The sequence below is a fragment of the Palaemon carinicauda genome, chromosome 1, assembly GCF_036898095.1.
Source record: "Palaemon carinicauda isolate YSFRI2023 chromosome 1, ASM3689809v2, whole genome shotgun sequence".
Lineage (NCBI taxonomy): Eukaryota > Metazoa > Arthropoda > Malacostraca > Decapoda > Palaemonidae > Palaemon > Palaemon carinicauda.
Window position 1 is genome coordinate 296,806,744 of NC_090725.1, and position 26,917 is coordinate 296,833,660.

A 26,917-nucleotide genomic window follows, 5' to 3' on the forward strand; every position below is an offset into this window, starting at 1 on the left:
GATGCCTTTCAGGAGAAAGACTTGGCCTAAGGCTGCTCGCACTCCTTTAATAGCTGGGATTGACATTCCTATTTTATCCCTAAGATACACTAGAAAATCAGCTATGTCAGGGACCGAGGCTTCGAGAGGTCTTATTTGTTTTGTCGCGCACCATTTCGTAAAGGCGGCCCACTTCGCCTGGTAGACTACGGTAGAGGATTTTCTTAGATATAGGGACATCTTCTTAGCTGTGGAGGAGGAGAACCCCTCCTTCCTCTGGAATCGCTCGATAGTCTCCAGGCGTGAAGGCGAAGAGAGAGAGGGTTGTCGTGGAACCTGAGGAAGTGCGGTTGACTCAGTAGATCTGACCTGGGGGGCAGAGGCCATGGCGGAAGGCTTGCCAGGTCTTTCAGATCCGCGAACCACTCTCTCTCCGGCCACCAGGGCGCTCCCAAAGTCATCTTTAGGTTTTGGGCGGTTCTTACTCTGTTGAGCACTTGTCTTAGCAGCGTGAAGGGGGGAAAGGCATAAACGTCCAGGTTGTCCCACCTGTGCTGGAAGGCGTCTTCTAGGGCTACTCCTTCGTCTGGTACCGGGGAGCAATAAACCGGTAACTTGGCGTTGAGCTTTGTTGCGAATAGGTCTATCACCGGGGAGCCCCAGCGTTGAAGGATGAGTCTGGCTACCGCTGGTTGTAGGGACCATTCCGTCCCTACTATCTGACCTACCCTGCTGAGGCCGTCGGCTAGCACGTTCTTTTTCCCGGGGATGAACCTTGCTAGCAGTGTTACCTGGTGTTCGTCCGCCCAGTGCAAGATGTCTACAGTGAGGTCGCACAGTTCCTTCGACTTCATGCCCCCTTGTTTCTTGATGTAGGCTACCACCGTGGCGTTGTCGCACATTAGGGCCACGGTGTTTCCCTTCAACCGACTTGCAAAGTGCAGACATGCCTTTTGTACTGCTTTTAGCTCTAGGACGTTGATGTGGTGATGCTTTTCGGTCTCTGACCAGGTCCCGCTTGCTGTTTCCTCCCGCAGGTGGGCTCCCCACCCTAGGCTGGAGGCGTCCGTGAACAGGAGAAACTCGGGAGGACAGGACCCGAGGGGCAACCCCTTGAGGGAGTTCGACCGGCATCTCCACCATTTCAAGGCTGTTTCCGTGTGCGGAAGGACTGGGATCGATGTTTTCTGAGAGCCTGTCTGGGACCATAGAGCCTTGAGGTTCCATTGTACGGGTCTGAGTCGTAACTTCCCTTGGGGGACTAGCTTCTCTAATGAGACCAGATGGCCTATCAGCCTCTGCCAGTCTTTCGCTTTCCTGGGAAGCCCCGACAGGAACGGCTGAATGATCTTGACGAGGTTCTGTATCCTGTCTTCCGAGGGGAAGGCCTTCCCCTGCACGGTGTCCAACGTCATCCCCAAGTACCCCATTTTGTTGGACGGCGTTAGGTTCGATTTCTCCAGGTTGATAATGACTCCCAGACTCCTGCAGAAATGGAGGAGGTCCTTTCCTTGTTCTTCCAAGAGGGCCTTTGAACTGGAAAGGAGCAACCAGTCGTCCAGGTACCTGATGAGGCGGATACCTCGTTCGTGAGCCCATACTGAGACTGTCGCGAAGACCCTCGTGAACACCTGAGGGGCCGTCGACAGTCCGAAGCAGAGGGTCCGGAACTGCAGGATCTGGGAGCCCCATTTTACCCGGAGGAACTTCCGACTCGACGGGTGGACTGGAATTTGGAAGTACGCATCCTTGAGGTCGACCGTCATCATAAAATCTTTCTCCCTCAAGGACATCAGGACGGATTTTGGGGTGTCCATCTTGAAGTCCGTCTTCTTGACGAACCTGTTGAGGGCCGACAGGTCTATCACCGGTCTCCAGCCCCCCGTTGCTTTCTCCACCAGGAACAGGCGGCTGTAGAAGCCTGGCCCTGGGAGAAGGACTTCTTCCATGGCTCCCTTTTCCAACATGGAGGAAACTTCTTTTTGCAGGGTAGCCCTTTTCAACGGGTCCCTGGGAGCTAACCATTCTGTTTGGGTGGCTGGGATCAGAGGGGGTGAGTCCGCTATGAAGGGGATCCTGTAGCCTTCTTTCAGGACGGACACCGTCCAAGCATCCGCCCCATACGTTTTCCATGCTTGCCAATGGGGTCTGAGGCATCCCCCAACCCGAGGCTTGGGCGGGAGTAGGGGGCCTCTCCCTCTACCTTCTCCTAGAGGGGCGGTCTGATCTGCCCCTCTTCGAGGCGGAGTAACCCGACCTGAAGGAGTTGGCAGAAGTTGTAGTTCCCCTGCGGGAGGGCTGAGGAGATGATGACCAGGAAGAGGAGTGGGCGTCCCTCCTTGAAGAGCTGGGAACAGCTTGAGGGGTCACGGTCCTATCCGAGACTGACCTCTTATACGGAGGTCTTCTGGAGGATGATTGCTTAGGGACGTTGACTTCTCTCCTCTTGGACACCTTCTCCATCAGTTCTTCCAATTCCTTCAAAGGAAACAGGGACTCTCCTCCTAGGGGTAGGGTGCGAATGACTCGCGCCTGTCTGTCTGGGATTTTCCTTGCTACCCTGGAAAGCACTGTGTCCCTCTTCTGGAGGACCCAGTTGGCCGTCAGGGAGAGAGCCTGGTATGCCATAAATTTGAGCGCTTTCCCCCCGGAAGTGATAATGTCCGACAGGAGACTCTGTTGTTCCGGGTCGTCGGGGTCTGTGGAGGCCTGTACATTCACTAACGTGGAGGCCCACCAGTCCAGCCATGAAGAGACGTTAATCATGTCCCTCGACATCTCCTCCATCATGCCTGCTTCAGAAGCCGAGAAGGACACAGGGGCTGAGCTGGCCCTTTCGTCCGAGCCGCCTTGTCCTAGGACATCCACGGCTGAGTCCACTCTACAGGGGCCCGGGCGGCGTCCTTCTGGGATATAAATTTTGGCCTGTAGTTTCAGACCCTGGAGGAGTTTGGAGGAACTCTGGGACCTGGGGGCCTCCGCAGTGCTGGCCACCAAGTTATCTATGTACTCCTGGCCGAGTACTAGGTCTGGGGCGAGGGGCAGGGCCAGAGAGGACTTCGGAAGGACGTCCCGATGTGTGTACCTCAAGAGGCTCGACCTCCAGGTATTCACCTTCGGCGCCTCGGGTTCTGGAATCCCATGGGTCCTCCTGATGCGGGCTACCACCCTTCTGTAGGCGGAGTCCTCCGACGGGGAAACCTCGCCTCCGTCGACCGAGGTATCGGCTTGGCTGGGGGGAGCCGTGCTTGGGAGGTAGACTGGCCTCTCCCTACTAGGTCCCAGGGAGGCCGTCCCGCAACCGTAGGGCGCACCGTACACGGTCGGGTCTCGCCGTGTGGCGGGTGCCACCGACCCCGGGAGGCCTTTCGACTGGGCCAAGGCTCTGGACGCGGAGGACACGGTCCCGGTGGGAAGACCCGAACCCGGCAACCGGTCCTTCCCGCTCGACGTCCGACCCGGTTGGGCTGGTTCGGTCGGGCTGTCTTCTCGGAAGCGCGCTTCCTCCCGCCGGGTGGGGTGAACCGAAGGCCTCGAGGACTTGTGCCTGAGAGTGAGGTCCTTCTTGCGTGGCCGGTCGAGCGGTTCCAAGTTGTATGTAGGCAGTGACAACTTGGAGGCTCGATCACTGGACCGAGAGTCTGGCGAGCGGTGCTTCTTGGACTCTCCTGGGGGCACGTAAAACCATTCGCCGCCGCCGGGAGAGACCTCCCTCTTGTACCTACGGGAGTGAGAGCGTGGGCGCCTCCTACTGTGCCGCGACCTCGACCTAGAGCGAGAACGATCGCTATCGGTCCGCGCTCTCTTACGGTGCCGTCTCTCCCTGCGTTCTCCCTCGGAGGATGAGCCTTCTTCCGAAGAGTCCGAGGGTGCCACGTTCTTCCCGTAACGACTGCTAGAGTGATGCGCAGGGGAGGCCCTTCGCCGCCGACCGTCCGAGACAGGGTGCTGGAGAAAGTCCTCGGGAACTGCCGTGGATACCGAGGGTACTGAGACCACTCTGTCCCTACTAGAAGGCCATGGACCCAGGGATACGTCCATCCTCAGCGGAGACCTCCCTGGAGTCTTCGGTAACTTCCAACCGAAGGAGTCGCTACTCGGGCGACGAATTCTCGAGTGGTTCTCTTCTGGCGGGGGGGAACCCGACGCACCGGCCCACGAGGGCGGGGGGGAGACTGAGAACGCCACACTGCCCCATACCGGGTCTTCCGAGGAAGCGTGCTCCCCTGCCACGTGGCCCGATCCGCCCGAAACACTCGCGGCCCTTCCGTTTACTCCCGAGGGGCCAGCCCTTGGTTCCTCCGTCACACTGGGTTCACTTGGGAGGACACTATGGGTCACAATTACACTGGGGGCTTGCTGGCCACTCCTCTGCGAAGGAGACGGAGAGGCCGAGGCTTCGTCGGACCGATCACTGACCGACTGTAAGGAAGACACGCCATTCACTTTCTTTGGGGAACGCTTAGACGACTTCTTTTTCTTAGTACCATAACGTACCCACTGAATTCCGTCCCAACTCACGCACTCGGAACATGTGTCCGAGGAGGAACAAACTTTACCCCTGCACGTGGAACAAAGGGAATGCGGGTCCACCTCTGGTTTAGAGAGAAAAGCCCCACACGACTTTCCTGCTCTAGGACCAGGACAACGACGCACGTTCTCCATCGTTCGCACACAAAGGTCAACACTAACGAGTTACAGAAAACCCTGGATAACACAAGGGAAACGGACTGAGGACACTTTGCGAAAACGCACTATCGCAGAAAAAACACAAGTCCGTACACTGGGAACACGTGGGAACACAACGCGCCAAAGGATCTAAAGATTTAAGCGAGAGAGTGAGATGCTTCGGATCTCACGACCAAGGACTTAATGATGTCCTGACCCGGGAAAAGCAGTGACCTGCCCTAATCCGGGCCGAAGGAATTATCCTGGCGGCGGGGGTAGTAACTATCGGGAGCGAGATAGGGGGGTAGCGCGGGAAATCTTGGTCGAGTTTGAGAGAGGATCAAGGACCCTCCGAAGAGGTAATTCGAGGTAAAGTATTCGTGTCGGAACAAACATAAAATAAAAGAATCTTGGGAAAATGGAGTAGCAAACAAGAAACTGTTGTAAAACCAAAAGGCCTTCAAGATAAGTATTTTAAACCACTAGCTGTGTGTGTATTTCATATCATAAAACACAAGACTTACTGTAAGCTGCTCAGGAGCAGGAAGTTCTAATTTGTCTAAATGTACACTCCACTTTTGTGGAAGATGGCCCAATTCTAATTCCAAGTGCCTAAGTTCTTCTAGAAGAGCTGAGAAGACATCACATTCCACACTGGATACACAGTCATAGCTGAAATTAATCAGATAATTGAATTCCAATTCTATTCTTGTTAAAATTTGTGATTAATTTCAATGCTAACTATTATCTAATATATACAGTGTCTTTTAACAAAAGCTGAACTTTCATCAGTTATTGAATTAAAAATACTTACCCACTAATGACAATTCTTCTCTGTGATGTAATGCTCGTACCATCTGCTGCTTCAGCTTCTTCTTCTTGTTGACGGTCTTGGCTTCTCACCTCAGGATCATACGAGGGTCCATGTCTTAGCTCTTCACCCAAGTAGTAACCCCATAGTTGAAGAGCACTCACTTCTTTCACTGGGCGCAAAACCTTAGAATAAAATCATACTTGTGTATCTAAGATATCAAATGGGAAAATTGTTGTCAATATCCAACTAACCTCAACAAAAAAATTCCAGTTGAAAAATATACCAAATATAATTAACTTCAATACGCTTTCATTTTTGATGTGGGAAAAATATTCCAGTTATCCAGAAATTAATTTAATGAATGCTCTTATACCAAAAAAAGTTTGTTTTAAGAAATGCAAAATGGTACTTTGATGAAGGTAACTTTCATAGGATTATGAACTTACACATAGTCTGAGCACATGGGAAAAAACTTAAATTCCCATAATAAAAAACTTACACTGCACCAAAAGATTTAAGAGTTTTAAGGATAAAATAATTGCCAATTAAAGTGTCATATTGCTAACAAAAAAGAATCCATGAAAAAAAAAAAAAGAGAGAGAGAGAGAGAGAGAGAGAGAGAGAGAGAGAGAGAGAGAGAGAGAGAGAGAGAGAGAGAGAGAGAGAGAGAGAGAGAGAGAGAGAGAGAGAGAGAGAGAGAGAGAGAGAGAGAAATTAAAATCAACAGTATAATTTTTCAGGTACCTAATTGACACTAAAAATCAACTTACTCCAGAATCACTTATTCTGTCTCCAACATACAGAAAGTTATGAAAGACTGAAGAACGTACAATGACCTTCTCTATGTAATCAAATACCGATTCTCCCAATTGACCGGACGACCCGGGTGACCCTATACGTCCTCCTAAAAAGCAAAAATGAATGATAATTCATCTAGCAATAGAAAATGCAGTTATAAATTACAAAAAATGACTTTACAAATAACCTATGTAGTAAAAACAGATGGCAAATGATATAAAATATTTTCATGAATTCAGGACATATGTAGTAGTCAAGTATATTCATTGTAAGCAGATATCACTGTAAATAACTCAAAATCAAATAAAACAGAATAACACAACCTTAAATAATACTTTATGTACAATCAGCTTATATGATATAAATAAAAAAATTACAGTCCCACCTCCGGGATATATATCATCATCCTGTGAAGCCTCTAGTCCTTTATGGTGACGAGACAAGGAACCTCTTTTGTCTTCTTCAGTCATTATACCTAATTCTGCTCTTTCTAATTCAGAATCGCTAAGGAAAGTGCGGAAACGTGCCGACACATAGTGGTAGGCCAAAAAACGGAGGTAGTATTCATTAAACTCAAACGATAAAGGGAACTGACGTTGAATCTGGAAAACCAAGCAAATCACAAGACATCAATACTTATAGCTACAAAACTCTGAAAATTTTAAACTACCCTTTATATTTTGTATGGCAAATTGTCCCATAATTCCAGTATTCAAGAAGAGATAATCATGTAAAAATAATAAAAATAGTTCCAACCTGATGAACAGCATCAAGGAATTGCAAAAATATTGGTGCAAATCCACTAGCTTGAGACCCTTGTAAAATATTAGAACGGTGATTAAACCGATGACCAAATGCAAGCCACTCTTTTTCAACCAGCACTCTGAAACCTTCTATGGTACGATAATACGGGTCGAGACATAATTGTGCTATGCTAGTGACCTGAAATATGAAACATGTTATAAATAACTATCAACCATATGAGATATCAAGTCACTTCCAATGAAGAGCTCTACTTCTTTGTTTTCTTAATTCTTATGATTCCATCAAATCTTGGTTTGATACAGGTATTGGGTTAAATGTTCCTGACTATTGAAATATACATTTGCTACAATTCTGTTATTACAAAAACCCATCTCTAAAAATCAACTACAGTATATAAAATTCTCACTTATCGATAAATAATTTCTTTACCTGAGAAGTGAAGTCCCAGCCATCTTCAAGTAATATCATCACAGAAGCATCTAATAAATCTATAAGGTCCACAATCGCTCCAGACAAGTGAAGTAATGATTCTAATTGGTTTAACCATTCGCTGCTTTCTACTGCTCTGTTGTAATGAAATGGAATATTCAGTTATATAATCAGATATCATCCACATCCCACAAATCAATAACATACAAAAGAATCCTCAAATCCCACTAACCATTAACATACAAAAAAATCTTTATTACCATTACAAATTTCCCTGGACCAAGAATAAACCTGAGAAAGATTACAGAAAGAATGTGGTTTTAGTTCTAAAATCAAAACACTGTGTATTTAATGAGCTGTTCAAGAAATTGGGACTACATACTTTATCTAAATAAACATTTGTTTAAAAGTAACAAGTCACCGACTACATCGTCTGACAATAAAACGTGCAAAAAACTGAAGAACTAGCATATGTTAGGTATGAAAGAGCTTGCTGAGATTTTCATAGGGAAATGAAAAATAATGTAAGGGCAAATAAGTTCATATGAACTCTACTGGTGTAGTTTGGCCTTAGATAGACAGAGCAAGTGCTTTAAAGCACAACTAGGAAATATCCAATTGATTTTGAAATCACATTTTATAAGGTATGATGTAAGAAGCATGAAGAAACAAGATTGTTTGGGGATAGCAACCCTCTGTCAATGTTGAGCAATTCAGCCCCAAAACAATACATTCTTCCCTAAAGTTATATTACAATATCTCCTTCAACATAACCTCTTAGTACCAGGTATGAGGTCTACTTTCCTTGTTTAAAAATATCAAGCTAAAAATAAAAAACAAAATAAATACTCTCTATCAAGACTGTAGTTAGCTTTGGTTATGAAGCATGAACCTTGCTTCTAAGTGATAGATAAAAACAGCTTACCATATCATATTTTTCAGGTCAATCTTACAATAGATTGGAATGGCTTTCATCTAGTTAGGCCCATACAACTAAATATAATTATTTATCTAACCCTATTTGAAATATTTTATGCACAATAAATAAAATACTTTCTTCAAAGTAGAATATGATAATACTTACCTATAAAAAGATTGTTCTTGTTCAGCAGCTGGTGATGACGGGATGCATGCCCTCATGAGTTTTTTGAAGGATGACTTTATTTGTCGAACCTCTGTGAAATCCACAGGAATGAACTCTGTCTTGTGGTAAGCATCAGTTTTGATACCCTAATACAATAAAATAAAATAGGAGATGGTGATCACAAAACTGCTATGTATAGGCGAAGTCAAAATATAGAAAATACAAAAAATTCTTGTAAAGTGTGACAAAAGGAAGTGATATTGATCATATATCCACTTACTGTTCCATTGTGATACACTTCCTTTCAGTAAGAACTATGGCCTAAGTAGTATAAAGTTTTTCGCAATCCCCTCAGTCCCTGTTCAGCAGAATTTTTTTTTCCTTTTTTTTTTTCATCCTTGTCTATTGGTCTCATCTCACCTAGAAGCCTAGCTTTATCATTGTCTTGCTCTAGTTTTCACACTACTTACCAAAAAATAATCCCCCACTACCATGTTTATAAACAACATAGCATCGTACGGAAAGAAAATGATAATCCTACCAATACTGAGCAAATTAACTTTAAATGGAGAAGTTTCAAGTTTTTTGCCATATTAAAGGATAAAATTATTTTGATACTTACCCGAGTCATATAGTAAAGTATTATCATTATTAGTAGCTAAGCTACAACCTAGTTGGAAAAGCAGGATGCTACAAGCACAAGGGATCCAACAGGGAAAATAGCCCAGGGAGCAAAGAAAATATGGAAACAGATAGAATGGTGTAACTCTTGAAGGATTGAGGCATGCAAAACATAATTCAGTTAGCATTTTCATTAATTTGATTTATATTTTAGTGTTTAGCCATACACAATGGCTTCTAATAAAATGGGTTTTGACAAGGAAAAATTATATTTTCATAATAAAATAAATTTTTGAATATACTTACCCGCTGGTTATATAATGGCTAAAGTCCCTTGACGCCTCGGCAGGAAATTCAAAATCTCTTGTGCAGCTTAGCGCAGATATGCCAGGTGTACCCCAGCGCCCTCGCGGTACAACAGGTAGAACTATACTCAACCAATTCAGATTTTCCATGCCCCATGGTCTCTAGAGGGGAGGAGGGTGGGTCTAAAACTTATATAACCAGCGAGTAAGTATATTCAAAAATTTATTTCATTATGAAAATATCATTTTTAAATAAAAACTTACCCGCTGGTTATATAATGGCTGATTGACACCCATTGGTGGAGGGTCAAAGACAACTGCATAATTGGAAATTCCCTTAAAAGTTACATAATCAACTTAAGCGGTTCTAACCTGATAAGGAAGCTGACAGCAATGCTCTGCTTCATTTTGTCTGTTATCCTTAGGAGATCCAGTGATCCACTCGGGGCTGATCATCTCTAGGAGCTGTCAAACGGTACAACCACCTATAACATGACAGGACCTCAACTAATCCCCTTGTTCCGGGCGCTCTCTAGGAACAAAATGACCACCAAACTAGGTCAAAGATTGCCGAACAATCTTCACATACAATCATAAAAATATATATAACAGTTCCAAGAGAAGAACAGGGGTACTAGGAATTTAGGGAAATGTAGTGGAGAATGTTTCACCTACTACTGCACTCGTTGTTGCAAGTGATCCCAAAACGTAGACATCTTCATAAAGAGACTGGACACGGTAAAATAATGCAAGGCGAATACAGGATTACCCCTTCACAAGGCTGTATACGCGATGCTTTGCAGAGAACAGTTTAGTTTAAAAGTTACAGAAGTTTCTACAGCTCTAACTTCGTGAGTCTTTACTCTTTCAACATCTTATGATCTGTCACCCAACCGTGTGGAAGAACCTTTGTAATCAAAGTCTTTACGAGATGATAGAATCTTTTAGACATGGATAGCGCAGGCTTCTTGACCGTGCACCCAAGAGTTATGAATAGACTCTTAACTTCTTTGTTCTTGTCCCAATAAAACTTCGTTTTAATCAGGCAAAAAACTCTTCTCAGCCCATCACAAAGGCTATGGATGAGAAAGATGTTTGTTAATGACCAAGAATCCAGGTTGCAAGGTACCTATAGCTTAACCAATGTGAAGTCCGTGTTCTTGCTAAAAGAGTGAACTTCACTGACTCTCAACTATGGTAGACTTACTCAGAAAGTTTCTAAAGTTAGGCCTTAAAAAGAAACCAAGTGTAAAGGGTCGGATCTGTCACTACCGTGAAACTCCAGAAACAAACCCTAAATTTCAGCCTGGCGCATCTTGCTGATGCCTCCAAGTCCTCTCAAATGATCTGAGAAGACCTATAAGGTCTCTATTTGATAGATCCAATCTTCTGCGTCTGAAGACAGATTCCCGCATACTCCTGTACCCTTTGATGGTCGAGGAGGAAAGAAAATGTGTTTTCTTCAAAGGACTAAGAAAAAATATGCCACTTGTGTTAGAGTTACCCAATGAAGAGCCGGCTCTAGCTAAACACCACTCCATAAAAGACTCTAATTGGGTTAGAAAACCTTGAGGCAAATGTCCTTTGTACAAGCAAAAGCCTCAGCTGTCTCCTTCAAACAACCCTCTAGATCTCAGGGGTTTTCCAAAATACTGGAGGCAGCTAGGCCTAAAGCTTGATGGTTTAACATAAAACATTCGTGATCCTGACACGGGAAAAGGACTAAAGACATGCTTCCAGCATGCACCCAGCATGGTCCCAGCATGAGTCCAGTATGGGTCCAGCATGCTGCCTACACTCAACATGTCGTGAGAGAGAATCGGGATCTAGAACCGCCTCACAAAACTCGTCCATATTGGTCGCAAGAAACCGATATTAAAGCTAGGCTTGTTGAAAAGAAGCATCAACAACGTGAACCTCATGCTGTGAGGTTAAGACCTGATTGTGTGTAATCAGCGGGTGTTCAACAAACTTAAAGCCAAAGCTTGACACGAGGGAGTGTTAGCTGCGAGGCCAGAGAGACGCGAAAGAGACACAACAGTCTGTTTATACTGCTGTGAGGAAAAAAGACTTAACTTTATGCGTCTAGCATGCTGTATGTGTTCACCTTGTCGTGTGGATACAGTGCTGCGTGTGTGCCCCGCTTGTTGTAAATCTACAGCGTACTGCGTGGAGGCGACAGCATCTCGTCCGGTCATTGACGAAAAGACGGAACTGATTGGCGAGGGTTGTCCGAGTGTAGGATGCGTCCACATGAGTGAGAGTCACGTGTCCCGCAGACCGCGAAAATGGGACAACTTGTTGAAAGGATCAACTTTGACTGTCAGCGTCCAACATGGGACCAGACTGGTGTCTGCGTCTGTGACTGCGTGAGGGAGAGACCACAACTTGCGTCTGTGTCTGCATGACTGTGCCGTAAGAGAGAGACCAGACTTCTACAAGCACCCACTTTAACGCTTCTCGTAACACGAGCATATCTCTGCGATGAAGCGTTACTAAGCATAGGAGAACTATGCCTTCTGACACTGATCGGAAAACCATTTCTTAAGACTCTTTAGGAGAAAATTTTCTACCCCCAAGAATCGTAAACACTAAACACAGATGAAATAGACCTCTTTTAGCGCAGACCAAATATACACTCGCGGGGTAGCAAGTGCGCCAACCCAAGCATGGGCGAAGGCCGGGAGAGAACATCAACCGCAGTCCTGTGAGCGACCTGGGAGAATCCCTATGACATTTCAAGCTCGCCTTGTGCGCGAACAAAGTATCCAATGCTGTGAGATACCGTCAACAGTAGTCGCTAGACCTCAGAAGAAAGTAATAGACCTTTCCCCCAACTGGGGGAGGGGAAGAAGTGTGAACAGAAGCAAACTGAGCATCTTTTCCCCCGAAGAACTATGTGTCTTACACGATTCTGGTGCTCACACGTCACCTTCTTCCGAAAATAAAAAACTTCCGGCGAACGTTAGATACTGCAGGATAAGTTAATAGGAAACATACGACTCCTGAAAGGTCTACGACAAATTGATTGATGACTACCGAGTCTAGGTTTTGCATCCTTCGATGAGGACAAAGTCTTTCCTCCCTGAAAGTGAGTCAGAATCCAGAGGAAGAGCTACGATTGTATGTGACTTGTCTGACTTCCGCTTCTCTCACGGAAGAAAAAACACTCTATTGCTTCCTGTTTAAGCATCAAAACACGTTTGCTGCGAAGGTAAATTCTGTTCGTGTGCATACATGACGAATAACTTCCTAGTCTGGAAGACGGAAAACGTAGAATGTCATTCTCATCAGGGAACTGCATTCTAATATGCAGAAAACAGTTACAAGATCCATGATACCATAGCGATGACGAACTGATCGCTTCAAGACATTCCAACTTCGCTCTTTTTAAGATACTATGTCACATGGTTGTGATGTCATAACTCGCCAATCATAGGCGAAGAAAAGAGCAATACTTCATCATTCCAAAGTGGAGAAAGAACGTTTTGGACTGCATCAACAATATCGCTCAGCGGAACAGACGTTTAATGCACAAGGTCCACGAACAACCCCAGCCTACCGACCTTCCTTCTCCCAAGGGTTGGAACGCAAGGAAGAGATATAGGACTAGGGGCAAAGTGAACACGAACAAACACCTCCTCCAGAGCACTGCGCTATGTTTACGAGTCACTAACAAGAGCGGTTTAAAAACATAATACCCTAAATCATAAAAGATCTGCCCGTGGTGGGAGATATACTTTTACGTTCTATTCTCATAAAGGCCTTAATGCCCTTTCTGTTGTTGCAGCTGCAACCGCTGTATCAATCTCTACAGTAAGGTTCATTATTTTCCTGAGAATGATGATTTAATGTTAATTTATTAATTTATTTTACCATTAATTTACTAGGCCATCGTTCCCTAAAGGAGCCCTTTGGGTTAAAGCATCTTGCTTTCCCAACTAGGGTTGTAGCTGGCTTGTAATAAAAATAAAATAAAATAAAATAAATAGCGACACCATCAACTCAACTAGCGAAAACTCTGAAGACGGAACACGGAGCAGCAGGTAAAAAATATGAAGGAAACTCTTTAGAGAAATTTTCATGAGTTTCTGAAAGTTATTTCCTTCCTTTTACAATCTCTATCCTAGGAAGAGAAAACTTGATTCTTAGGAATCCACTTCTTATGATTCTGAATTCAGACCTCAATATTTAGAGGTTTTAATTCTAGTTCTCACAACCAAGAGTTAGCCCAGCAGGCCTTGGTCCGAGAATATATCATCTTTCTAGTTAAGATTTATTTCTTAATATAGCGCCTGGAGCAACAATAACTTGACACAAGATGTTCATGGTCAGGTAGACATCAAAGTCTATTGTCATAGGTAGCGAAGCGTCCACCCCGACACTGAAGCGTCCACCCGGACGCTTCAGCGTCCACCCCGACGCTGAAGCGTCCATACTGACGCTAAAGTGTCCATACTGACACTGTAAGCGTCCACACTTCTGCTTCATTCCGTCGACGTTCCGTTTCCGTTGCCGCACTGTTCCGATGACGCTTCGCCGGCTCTGCTGCCTGGCGAACGTCGGCGCGTCTGTATAGACTGATACTAGGTGCTATGAGCAGTCGGTTTGCGTTGAGCAGGTAATCCAAGTAAAGCATCCACTTTCCCCCACCATTGAACATTGCGGTTGATAGGCCGCCTGTGCGACAACGAGTCCTCACCGTTAAAGACACGACGCCTGTACGACCGTGTCAAAGACCGGAATCGAGACACCCAACCGCACAGTTAACGGCAGGCTGAAAAGACTGCATAAACGAAGATAGCTGCTGTTTCATGCCTAACTACAAAGATCAAGGATCAACCTTAGGCGAAACGTATTCAGCATTAACTTCGTCGATCCATAGCGCTTGCCACTGTCGAGAGACGACACCCATCAGGCGAAGGTGGCGGCACTGCGTCTGCGCCGCATGAAACGTAACACACGCAGAACGAATCTAATTTTGTTTTCAGCTTAGCGCCTTTGAAAACACTAATACCTCGCTTTATCTATAGAGAGGGTGAGCGTTCTGGTGATCGACAGAAAACGCTCGAGAGGACTTCAGTTTGGGTCTTAAAAGACTGTAACGCCTGGTTACCCTCTCGATTCCTTTCGCCGCTCGACTTAACTTCTCTCCTAGGTCCGGGAGCTCGACAGAGGTCTAAGGCTAGGATAACGACAGGTCCGAATAGAAGCACTCTCCACTAAATAAAATTCACTGCACAATTTATCACTAAAAAATTTGCACTTTACTCTTTGGCACAAAGATACTGTAGTTTCATAATTACCTGAAAACAAAAGTATAAACTCTCTCAAAGGAAATGAACTCCGTAGGGAGAGACTTCTAATTCTGTCACAGGACAATTGTTTGAATGGGAATACAAAAGTACCGAATCCCATATAAATGTAACAAAATATCAAATATCAAATATTACCTTAATAGATATAATATTTATAAATTAAAATAAACCCTTAAATTAAGGGGTTCCAATAAAAGATGAATCATCACTCGCATCATTGGAACATCTACAAATAATATACGAACAATTTTAGTAAAGAATACTGCATCGTATAAAATAAACTGAACTGTAACTTCCTTTCATCTCTGACTAAGGAAAAAATACTGAAAGGACCAATTAATTGCAAAATAAAATGTTCATTTTATGAAGTACAATTTAAAACTTGAGAAGTAAGAAGAAAGTACTATTCATAAAATCGCTACAATATATGTAAAATCGTAACGATACTGACTACTGCGTAACAAAAATTAACTGAACGCTAGTTAATCTTTGCAAACAGAGCAAAGATTATCTAAAGAAAACTATTAAAAGGATAAAATTTTCTCAAGATAATTCTTTTAATTTAATTTATAACTTAACACTCTAAAAGCATATTCACTTATATTCTTTGTAAAAGGCAAGACAGACTTTTAGCCTATGGAAGAGGTTATGACGTCATCAATGGTCGAAATGTTTACATTTCGCCCCTATGCTTTTGTGAGGTTTAAAAAAGATTGAAAAACCTTCTAACCCTACCTTTTAAGTTATAAATACGTGATCACAGATCAAATAAAACAAATATGCGAAAGCCAAAACTCAAAAACGTTAATACATCACCAAATAACCTTCAAACAGAGTAAGAAAACAAGAAAGAATTTCCAATAGTACAGCCAGCTATGGCGGCAGAGAAAATCTGAATAGGTTGAGTATAGTTCTACCTGTTGTACCGCGAGGGCGCTGGGGTACACCTGGCATATCTGCGCTAAGCTGCGCAAGAGATTTTGAATTTCCTGCCGAGGCGTCCAGGGACTTTAGCCATTATATAACCAGCGGGTAAGTTTTATATTTAAAAACCTATTTTTGGAGAGTTGCCGTGTGATTCTCAAGGACTAAAATAGAGAACTTTCCTGTTAAAGGATAAAACAGGAAATCTATTAAGACAAAATACCAAAGAATATTTTCTCCTCTAATCCAATGCCAATGTATCAATATGCAAAGCATGTACTCAAATATAAGGGAGACACATGGGTTTAGGCTCACCTCCAATACTGATTTTGTCTGTCAACCAATAACACATCATCACCTTGAACCAATAATAATACTGGAGAAATTACAAGGTAGGATTTTTTTTGTACTCAGCTACCATCTTCATATTTGGAGTAGGACTCATGTACCATTTCCTTTCATTAGTCTAAGGAAGTGGGATGGTCTTGGGGAACAGTACCTTCTCAAAAATAAGTTTTTCCTTCGTCACAACCCCTTTCAAGGGTAGAAGAGACACTTAGCTATGGTACGCAGCTCTTCTAAGAGGACACTCGAAAATCAAACCATTGTTCCCTAGTCTTGGATAGTGCCATAGCCTCTGTACTACGGTCTTCCACTACCTTGGGTAGTTCTCTTGCTTGAGGGTACAATAAGGCACACTATTTTATCTTATTTCTCTTCCTCTTTTTTCTAAAGTTTTTATAGCTTATATATGAACGATTAATTTTAATGTTACTATTCTTAAAATATTTCATTTTAATTATTCAGTACTTCTCTTGTAGTTCATCTATTTATTTTCCTCACTGGGCTATTTTCCCTGTTGGAGCCCTTGGGCTTATAGCATCCTGCTTTTCCAACTGGGGTTGTAGCTTAGCAAGTAATAATAATAATAATAATAATAATAATAAAAATAATATCCCCCCATACATTGATGCCACAAACATGCTGAGCACCAGGCATGTTTAGATTGTTTTAGTATAGGCTGTTTTCAGATAATGTCTAGTTTACATACAATACCCATCTGTTCTGAAACTGCATGATGTACTAGCAAAAACAGACAACGAGAAAGCAAATTTCCACATATTGTGGTTTTTAGGGATGAATTGAGGATCAACATTTTTTTGATGAAGGAAGTCATGATAACACGGATAGCTCCTGTAAAATTGGACAAGTTGGTCATAGTATTTTGAAACAGACTACCCTCTGTAGACAATTATGGAAGTGATTATAGGGTACGGTAGACACAGGAGAGAGGTTACCATCCCTAGACTAAACAATTATAGAGATGATTTTTCCCATAAATAGGAGACCCAGAGTAAGAATTAAAAGATGTACAGGAGTAATGGTGAGGAACTCCTATTATCTACCTAATGCTGCACGTTCACCGACTCTTGGTCCAAAGCTATGGCTATGAGCATTACCCTTGGGAACAAAAGCCAGCCTTCTGGAAACACTCTTTTACAGAAATATAGTAAAGGAATGATTTAATTTGGCCAAAAATTCGCACTCTCTATTGAGTGACCATGACACGAGAGTTAGTAAGGATGGCTGTTGCAAAGCAAAGGACTGAATAATCTTGTGAAACTTGACCAACTCTAAATCAATGTTAAAAGTCCACTCAAAATGTTCTGTCAATGAAGATTTGTAAAACAAGTTTGCTGATGGCTCAAGTTTCCTCTCTTCAAAGAGGTGTACTAGAAAAGAAGCTTAAATGTAGGGTTATTTGGCATGGAGTCCCATCCCAAAGGAACGTCATCCGCAGCTTCCACAATGATTGATATTGTCTGGTGGATGAAGACCTCTAGCAGCTCATGAAATATGTCACATTCCAGAACAATGAACTTTGCGGGGATGAAGTTGTGCCAAGAATGTGTACCAGAGAGGGACATTGAAGGATTTGAACGTGATCCTAAACCTGTGGTTGCAAACAATGTTTCTTTAAGCAAGTCCATGGATTTGGAAGTAGATGATAATATTGAGGAGTTAGTTGAGGACTATGACATCACTGATAACAGAGGAACTTGTTAACACCTTTACGTGAAGCAACAATACGAAATTACGGTAAATTTTTCTGGGCAACACAGTTTTGCTGAAAAATATCATACAGATAAGGAGAAAAGGGGATTTTCATAATGATAATGCACTAAGTAATTTCAGATACTTCTTAACCCCCTCCATATGATGACGTACATAGTAAATCAACACATGTCAGGTATAAGGTTGCATGACATATGAAAGATGTCACTTACAAATATAAACCATATGTAAGTTAAGATGCCTAGTTTATTCTCCCTAAGAGTACAACACATGGTCATGCAGTAATTAAAAATGAAATAATTCTTGCAAGTATGAATATTCACACAACTCTGACCCCAAATCCAATAGATTCACATCAATATCTTCATCTGAATTGCAAGAATTGTCTCAGCAACTCTTAATTCTTCATGGTCCCAGGTTCACAGTGCACCTCCAAAACATACAGTACCTGTATAATCCCAGTTAGTAAAAACAGAGTCCTCGCTATGACATTACGCTTCCCTGGAATAAACCTAGTTGCTTGACTTACTCCATTGTTCAATGCCCACAATGAGCCTTTGTCGCCAAGGTACGCATGGAGCAAAATGTCATGATCACCCCCCCCCCAAAGTTGATGTAAGCTATGACTGGGGGGTTATAGCTCATCAACCCGCCGAGTGACTTTCGACCTGTCTCATGAAGGCCTCTAAGGCTCAAAGTGCCACCATAAAGAATAGGATCACCTTCAAACACAAAATATTAATAAAAAAAAAACATTTTACTTTCTAACTAGATATTTTCAGGGTACAGATATATTACCAACACTATATGAGCATAATAACTCAATATGTATGTTCTTTGTCCATCCGTCACTTCGTATATATTTCCGTCATCATGTGAATTGTGGTCTTAATTTTTTTTTTCAGATTTCCCTTTTTTACATGAAAATAATCAAATATATAAACAACTTGTAATGGACCTTTTCCCAAAATCTCCAACAGATCAAAACATAAATAAATAAATAGATGAATATCCGTGACATGCTGAATTTTGTGTTTAATTAAATTCTCTCTAGCGATATTATTTATCACTTCGTATAAAAAAAACTTCATTACACAATAAATGCAACATATATAAGGATAACTCCAGCTGGTTGATGTGCTACCTTCGTCCCTCTGGAGTCCAACTTCCATGGCCGGTATCCTCTTTCAGATGGGTGTACCACCTCTCCTTGGATATACCAGGACAGAAGCATCTCAAGTGGTGCACATTCAAGGGGGGTGCCTTTCCAGTTGTTCTCTTCCACTGACAGCCAAACCAGGGCCAACCTGCTCTCCTGGATGATCATGATCATCTTGAGGGAGGGTTCTCCATCCCTGACCATCATGCCTTTCGTCACCATTGCACTACTCTCTGGTGCCACCTCCCATGAGTAACTTGCCACTCTAAAATGATGAGGTGCCCCAGCCATCTCTGCCACTGCTTGGCTTGGATGGCTGAATGTTGTGGAAAGGAGCCACCATTTGCTGAAGGAGAAAGATTCAGTCACCTAAGGGGTATGCCTTTGCTGCCACCTTACTCCTAGATACACCATTTCCTGTGTTGGGATCAAATGAAGACTAACCCAATGCAGGACAAAACCGAAGAAGTTTGTCTCTTTTCTGGGCCATGGCTTTCTTTGAGGAAAAAATGAGTAGCAAGTTGTCCTGGCACTGAAGTTTTATTTCCCAGTATTGTTAATTATCTGGCATCATAACATCAATAGTCATTAATGTTGGTCACCAGGAGCGACCCCATGTCGAAACAAGGACAAACACTCGTGAACACCTGCAGTGCCGTTGAGAGACCGAAGCAGAGGGTTGAATTGGAAGACCATCTTTCCCATGAAGAACCATAGATAATTCCTGCTGCAGGGGTGAATAGCTATCTAGTAGCAAGTCCTTCAAATCCCGCAATAACATGACATTCCCCTTCCTAATCACCGATAGGATGGTGTCCACAGTCTCCATTTTGACAGCATGAAATCCCCATTCCTAGTCGCTGATAAGATAGCTTATGCGGTCTCCATTTCAAAGTTAATTTGCTGGGTGACCTCGTTCGTTCAAGGGAGACAGTTCGATGACTGGTTTCCAGCCCCATCACTTTCACCAGAGAAAGGCAACTGCAAAAACCTACAAATCTGTCCAACTTAGGGCTCATTTGTAGATACAGTAGTAGGTTTGCCAGGACACCAGCCAGCTGTTGAGATACTATGGCTATAGAGTTATTGGTTCCTCTGTCTCCTTTGACTAGCCAAACAGTACTACATTGGATCCCTCCCTCTGGTTACGGCTCCGTTTTACTTTGCCTACACATTCACTGCATACTTTGGTCTATTCTTTCCCTGTTCTCCTCGGTCCTTATACAATTGACAAAAATGAGATTACCAAACAATTCTTCTTTGCTTAAGGAATTAACTACAACACTGTAATTGTTCAGCTTCTACTTTTGCCTTGGTAAGAGACTCTTTACTATGGTAAGCAGCTCTTCTAGGAGGATGACACACCAAAATCAAACCATTCTTCTCTAGTCTTAGTTAGTCCCATAGCCTCTGTATCATGGTCTTCCACTGTTTTAGGGTAGAGTTCTCTTTCTTGAGGGGTACATTCAGGCACAAATTCATCTTATTCTCTTTTTGGTTTATAGTTTATATATGAAAGATCTATTTTAATGTTGTTACTGTTCTTGAAATGTTTTATCGTAATTGTTCATTACTTCTCTTAAAGTTTATTTATTCCCTTATTTCTTTTCTTTACTGGGCTATTTTTCCCTGTTGGAGCTCTTGAACTTATAGCATCCTGCTTTTCTAACTTTGTTTGTAGCTTAGCTATTAATAATAATAATAATAAAAAAGGGATTTTGACAAAGGAAAATTCTATTTCTGGCGAGGGACCTGTGTCGCCCAGTGAAATGCTCCTTATAGCACCATTTCTAAGGTATAAATACTGCTAAATATACCAGAGAAAAAAGTTGCATGGAATGCCAGGAATATTCCCAGCTCGCTCACCCTTATAGGGTGTCAGTATAGTAACTGGGGTGTGTTAAAACCACTATCAGAGGTCCCTTACCAATTAGTCTTCTCCTTCCTCAACATCCCCCGTTACTACGAGGTGCCGTTCTACATCCGACTACTGCCCGCTACTGCCCCTACCACCCACGGGCCTCCCATCATTCCCTTACCTTACAGGTAGCTATGGAAGACAAGCCAATGACGCAACTAAAAGAAACGGACCCAACTTCCCTGTTGTTCCCGGGAGACCAAGAATGATGGATTGATGCACCAGCTACTTTCACGGCAAGGAAATTGAACACAGACTGTGCCACCACACAGTTCAGTGAACAACTCCCCAGACTTCTGGACTCTCTGATCAAAATAGAGTACGAAGCAAGAACCAGGCTGAGTAGATCTATCACTCGGCCACGATGGCGGAGATGACTTCGTTAGTCTACGCCGAAGAGCCACTTTTTAAAATCTTGACAAAGTCTTTGCTTCACACACTACAGTGTGATGCATAAGTCTTTGCAGTGGCCCGACGCAATTGCAAAAAGGTCGTCCTAGCTGAGGCCTCCATTAGGCACGAGCCTAACAGACTAATTAAGGCCTCGATCTAGGGAGCGGACTTATTCCCGGAGGACATGGTGAATAGCATCCTCAGAGAAGCAGCCAGAGTCAACCAAAGCCTCAGAGTCCGGTGGGGTTTCATTCCTAAAAGAAAATTCGAACCCACCGGAACACAATCAAGAGGCAGGAGAAGACCAAGGAAGTTTCAATCCTTCCAAGGTTCACAAGCTCAAGCTGTGGTACAGGCATTGCCAGTATCTCAGAAGAGCCAACCTTCCACCTCAAAAACTCAGCCACAACAACATTATGTGTGGGTAAGCCACCCACCTCAACAGCAACTAGCCACTATTCCGTTTACAACGTCTCCGGCGTATAACCCTTCCTTTGAACCACAGGGAGTGTTTCACGGGTATAATAGGCATGCGAGAGGTAATAGAGCTAGGGGAACCTTTTGCCATAGAGGCAGCGGAAGAGCTTCCGGGAGGGGCAGAGGATTCCGAAGGAGCCGTGGAAGCAGACCTTCTGCAAAGCAATGAGACTCCTCAGGTGAGAGGGAGGCTATACCTCTTCCGGGGCCGTTGGACATTCAGCAAATGGGCACACAGCATAATAACAAAGGGCCTGGGGTGGAGATGGATACAAGGGCCCCCTCCACCATCCAGTTTTTATCAGATTCCAACGGCAGATCTAACACTTTTCACCAAAGATCACCTTCTGAAGAATGCAATAAAAGAGGTAATACGCTTAAAATTTCAAGGACACTTGTTCAGCATGCCAAAGAAAGACTCAGACAAACGAAGAGTAATCTTAGATCTGTCCCATTTGAATACATATATTCAATGCAATAAGTTCCACATGCTGACAGTCTCACAGATGCGGACCTTACTTCCCTGTGGGGCCGTTACCACCTCTATAGATCTTACAGACGCTTATTGTCATGTTACGATAGCAAGGCATTTTCGTTCCTTCCTAGGATTCAAGCCAGGCAAACGGGCTTCCACCTTCAAAGTGATACCGTTATGACTCAATATAGCGCCCAGGATATTCACAAGTTGGCGAAGACAGTAGTCCAAGAGCTGAGGACTCAAGGAATACAGTTAGTGGCCTACCTGGACGATTGGCTTATCTGGGCCAACAGCGTCAAGGAATGCCACAAGGCGACGGACAAAGTAATAAAATTTCTGGAATACTTAAGATTCCAAATAAATTTCAAAAAGTCCCGTCTTACTCCAGCAACGTCCTTCCAGTGGTTAGGTCTACAATGGAACCTGACCACAAACAAGCTGTCGATTCCTCCAAAGAAGAGGAAAGAGATAGTACTGCTAGGGTGCCACAGCCCAGCCTCCCCCATTATCCACCACAGATGAAGCTTCATAACGCTGAATCCCCTACTGCTGCTACCTCCGTGGTCATCTAAGGCATCGGAGGCAGCAGCAGGACCTACCAGAACTGTGTCACAATAGCTCGCCATTCATTCCGATTTCTAGCATGCTCTCTTGCCTCTCTCACATCTATCCTCCTATCACCCAGAGCTTCCTTCACTCCATCCATCCACCCAAACCTTGGCCTTCCTCTTGTACTTCTCCCATCAACTCTTGCATTCATCACCTTCTTTAGCAGACAGCCATTTTCCATTCTCTCAACATGGCCAAACCACCTCAACACATTCATATCACCTCTAGCTGCTAACTCATTTCTTACACCCATTCTCACCCTCACTACTTCGTTCCTAACCCTATCCACTCGAGATACACCAGCCATACTCCTTAGACACTTAATCTCAAATACATTCAATTTCTGTCTCTCCGTCACTTTCATTCCCCACAACTCCGATCCATACATCACAATTGGTACAATCACTTTCTCATACAGAACTCTCTTTACATTTATGCCCAACCCAATATTTTTTACTATTCCCTTAACTGCCCCCAACACTTTGCATCCTTCATTCACTCTCTCACATATATCTGACTCCACTCCACCCTTTGCTGCAACAACAGACCCCAAGTACTTAAACATGACATTCAACCTCGCACCACCTTCCCTTCTCGTACATCTCTCATAACCTTACTCTTACCCACATTAACTCTCAACTTCCTTCTCTCACACACCCTTCCAAATTCTGTCACTAATCGGCCAAGCTTCTCTTCCACGTCTGCAACCAGTACAGTATCATCCGCAAACAACAACTGATTTACCTCCCATTCATGGTCATTCTCGTCTACCAGTTTCAATCCTCATCCAAGCACTCAAGCATTCACATCTCTCACCACTACATCAACATACAAGTTAAACAATCACGGCAACATCACACATCCCTGTCTCAGTCCCACTCTCACCGGAAACCAATCACTCACTTCATTTCCTATCCTAACACATGCTTTACTACCTTTGTAGCAACTTTTCACTGCTTGCGACAACCTTCCATCAACTCCATATAACCTCATCACATTCCACATTGCTTCCCTATCAACTCTATCATAAGCTTTCTCCAGATCCATAAACGCAACATACACCTCCTTACCTTTTGCTAAATATTTCTCACATATCTGCCTAACTGTAAAAATCTGATTCATACAACCCCTACCTCTTCTAAAACCACCTTGTACTTTTAAGATTACATTCTCTGTTTTATCCTTAATCCTATTAATAATAAAAATAATAATAAAAATAATAATAATAATAATAATAATAATGCTTCAGACTTCTTGATAGAGAAAGAGCAGTCCAGTAGCAATACTTGGACGTAATACCGGAACATTTTACTCACTCGGGAGAGGGGATGGGGAAAATCTGCGAACTGGATACAATAACCGTCTATAGCACTTGCACCGTGCACTTGTTAGCCCTGTGTTTCTGCACTGTCTACAGTGGGTTGCAAGGCACCCTCCACCTACAGTCTTAAGTGGGGGCTGCCACTCTTACCGTTGGCAAGACCCTCTCCTACTTTTCCGTTTCCGGAAGTCCTGACTGGGAACTGGTCGTCACCCCTTCTAGAGGAAGGAAGTTCGCACATGGGAAACACTTGATGCGTTAAAAGTTTTGATGCATCAGGAAATCAACGGCTTTGCTGCCCAAGAGGATGTTAGTATACCTCCATAAGACCTCAGGCTTCCTCAAGTCCATCATAGTGAAGAATGAAACTGCGAAGGATGAACAATCGAGCCAAGAGGTAACGTGGATAACAGTAGCGGACACTATTTCCATGGCCATTGTCTGTCGCTGAGAAAGTGGTGGACTTTTGCACAAGACTTTCCACCATTCAACTGGGGGCTAGGGTAACAATATTTCCCTCTACAGGAAGAAAAGAGGGAGTTACCCTTCCAGTAGGTAGAACTTCCTTTGGAAGCCAGAAGGAGAAGGGACGATCTGCTCGCCTTCAAGAAGTTCGAATCAGCTACAATTTCATCTTACTTTACTTTAAGGAGTGCTTTTCTGGTCCTATATAGCAGGGGAACCCTACTCTCTACAGGACCTTCACAGTCCTTTTATCATTTTCCTTCCAAAGGATTCAACATTTCACAATGAATATTGTTATTTATTGTCAAATCCACACTATCGATGCACCTAGAGATCAAGAAAGTCTTCAAGTTTCCTCTTGAAAGCTTTAACATTTGCAGTTTTTCAGATGTCTAGCACACGCTTATTGTATGGTCTCGGGGCTGCATATTTAAAGGCTCTAGAGCCTACAGTAGACATACAGTATACTGTATCTAGGTTCCAATAATATGAAACCATCTGTAACTATTCTAGTGTCAACACGATTTGTTGGCTGCACAATATGTAGCAATTCTCTTAAATATTTTGGACGTCCAGTTATGATAACTTGATGGCTTATTGTACATATTTTAAACAATATTCTCACTTTAATAGGTAGCAAGTGTAAATCAATTAAGTGTAGGAGTGATCCTTTTTCAAGGTGGGACACGTTTTATCAGTCTTACTCATCTGTTTATTATACGTATTTTGTAATTTCTTAAGTTGCATTTTGGTAAATTGTAATAGATGGAGTCACAGTAGTCAATACTGGTAATAACAGTTCATCACAAGTTTCTTTATAGAAAGCTCATCCAGGTACTTCTTTATAAAAGCAATGTTTCTAAGATGATAACTAGCAGTTTTTACTAAATTTATTTTGGCACTGAAAGACAAGTTACAGCCAAAAGATACGCCTAGATCACGAACCTTATTAGATATCGGGGAAGGGTTGTTATTTATTATTATAAGAATATCACCCAAGTTTTTTATGCTGTTTTTCTTTCTAACCATCAAAAGCTAGTTTTATTTTCAATTAATTTTTAAGAATTCGGTTTAGAGTTTCGGTAGTGTCATATGCACCATGTAACTCCTTCATCTCCATTGTCGTGTTGTCCAAGAGAGAAAAGGTGCTCGTCCTCTTGAAACCCTCCCACCCACACCCAAGGATGGAAGGTGTGGCAGGATGCTCCAGTGATTTGCATCTCTCCCACATGTATATGTACTCTGTCCCAAGTAACAGTTTCAAGAATGTATTCAAGAACCAATGAAGGCCCAGGAAAGCCAATGGCACTTATCACAGCAGAGACAGGAGAAGCACAAACTTTTCTCTTAGCAGATGGGTGAGGAGGGATGGTGACAGTCCTGTGCCAGAAGCATGGGGAAAAGGTCCATCTGGCCCCATCTCTTTGGTTTTCCATTGAGTGTGTGTCTCAATTGGTGCCACCCTCTCAACCTACTTTACTGCAGTATCACAGGATGAGGGAGGAGCAGGAGTCCACTGCTCAGGTAGGAAGGGTGATGGAGGGCACCGAAGCTCCTCATCAATCGAGGAACAGAAAGTGTACGGGGCCGTACACTCCTGTCCTGCCTGGCTACTCAGGTACCCTAGGAGACCCGAACCACGGCCATGGAGGCCCTGATACACAGCCGTAGTTCCGCATACAAGCGCTGTCCAGCTTCCCCAACTTGAGAGGCAGTATTGAAAGAACCCTTTTTCTTATGAATATGGCTTACCTTTCTGGACTTCTTCCTCGTCTCCTTCATCTTAGAGTCAGAGGATGAAGTGAAGGACAATGAGGAGGAAGAACAGCTCCCACATTTTTCCCTTTCCTGACTCACCTCAGGCCCCACATGGAGTAGACAAGGTCTGAACAACCAGTCACGTTACACCCGAGTTGATTAACCACAGCAGTTGCTCCAGTAAGAACCACAAACACTGGGTTACTTTCACAGAGGAGAGAAAAGGCACACTCACAATGGCCCAATATGGAAACAAGCTGAGTCACGGGCACAGAGGGAGCAGGGTTTGTGGGCCATGGACACTCCAAATAAGGGTCAGGGTAATGGGCACAGGGGAAGGGGTTGGCTAACACTGGGATGTAATAACTCCTAGCACTGGGGCAAATGAAATTTTGGTCCTAAGGACAACTTATTGCCAATCTCAGGCTCGACACCACCCGGTGCCGAGGCTTTTTCCTGCCAGAACAGGTATCACTCTTTGAGCCCTAACAGTTCTTTAGGGCTTCAAAGGAATACCATAAGGGACACCACTGGGGTCACTAGCATCGGAGCACCACT

The 26,917-nt window shown here is 43.5% G+C and overlaps 1 protein-coding gene across 1 annotated transcript in view; it reads right to left on the reverse strand.

Moving 5' to 3' along the window:
* Window positions 1-26,917, reverse strand: part of Sbf (SET domain binding factor) — a 219,630-nt gene that overhangs the window by 17,044 nt on the left and 175,669 nt on the right. The window contains exons 31-37 of the mRNA XM_068392627.1: window positions 8,538-8,683; window positions 7,454-7,589; window positions 7,016-7,201; window positions 6,645-6,861; window positions 6,232-6,365; window positions 5,462-5,643; window positions 5,172-5,319 (exon numbers count right to left, since the gene is read on the reverse strand). Coding sequence (XP_068248728.1) covers window positions 5,172-5,319; window positions 5,462-5,643; window positions 6,232-6,365; window positions 6,645-6,861; window positions 7,016-7,201; window positions 7,454-7,589; window positions 8,538-8,683 — 1,149 coding nt within the window. The remainder of the gene's footprint in view (window positions 1-5,171; window positions 5,320-5,461; window positions 5,644-6,231; window positions 6,366-6,644; window positions 6,862-7,015; window positions 7,202-7,453; window positions 7,590-8,537; window positions 8,684-26,917) is intronic.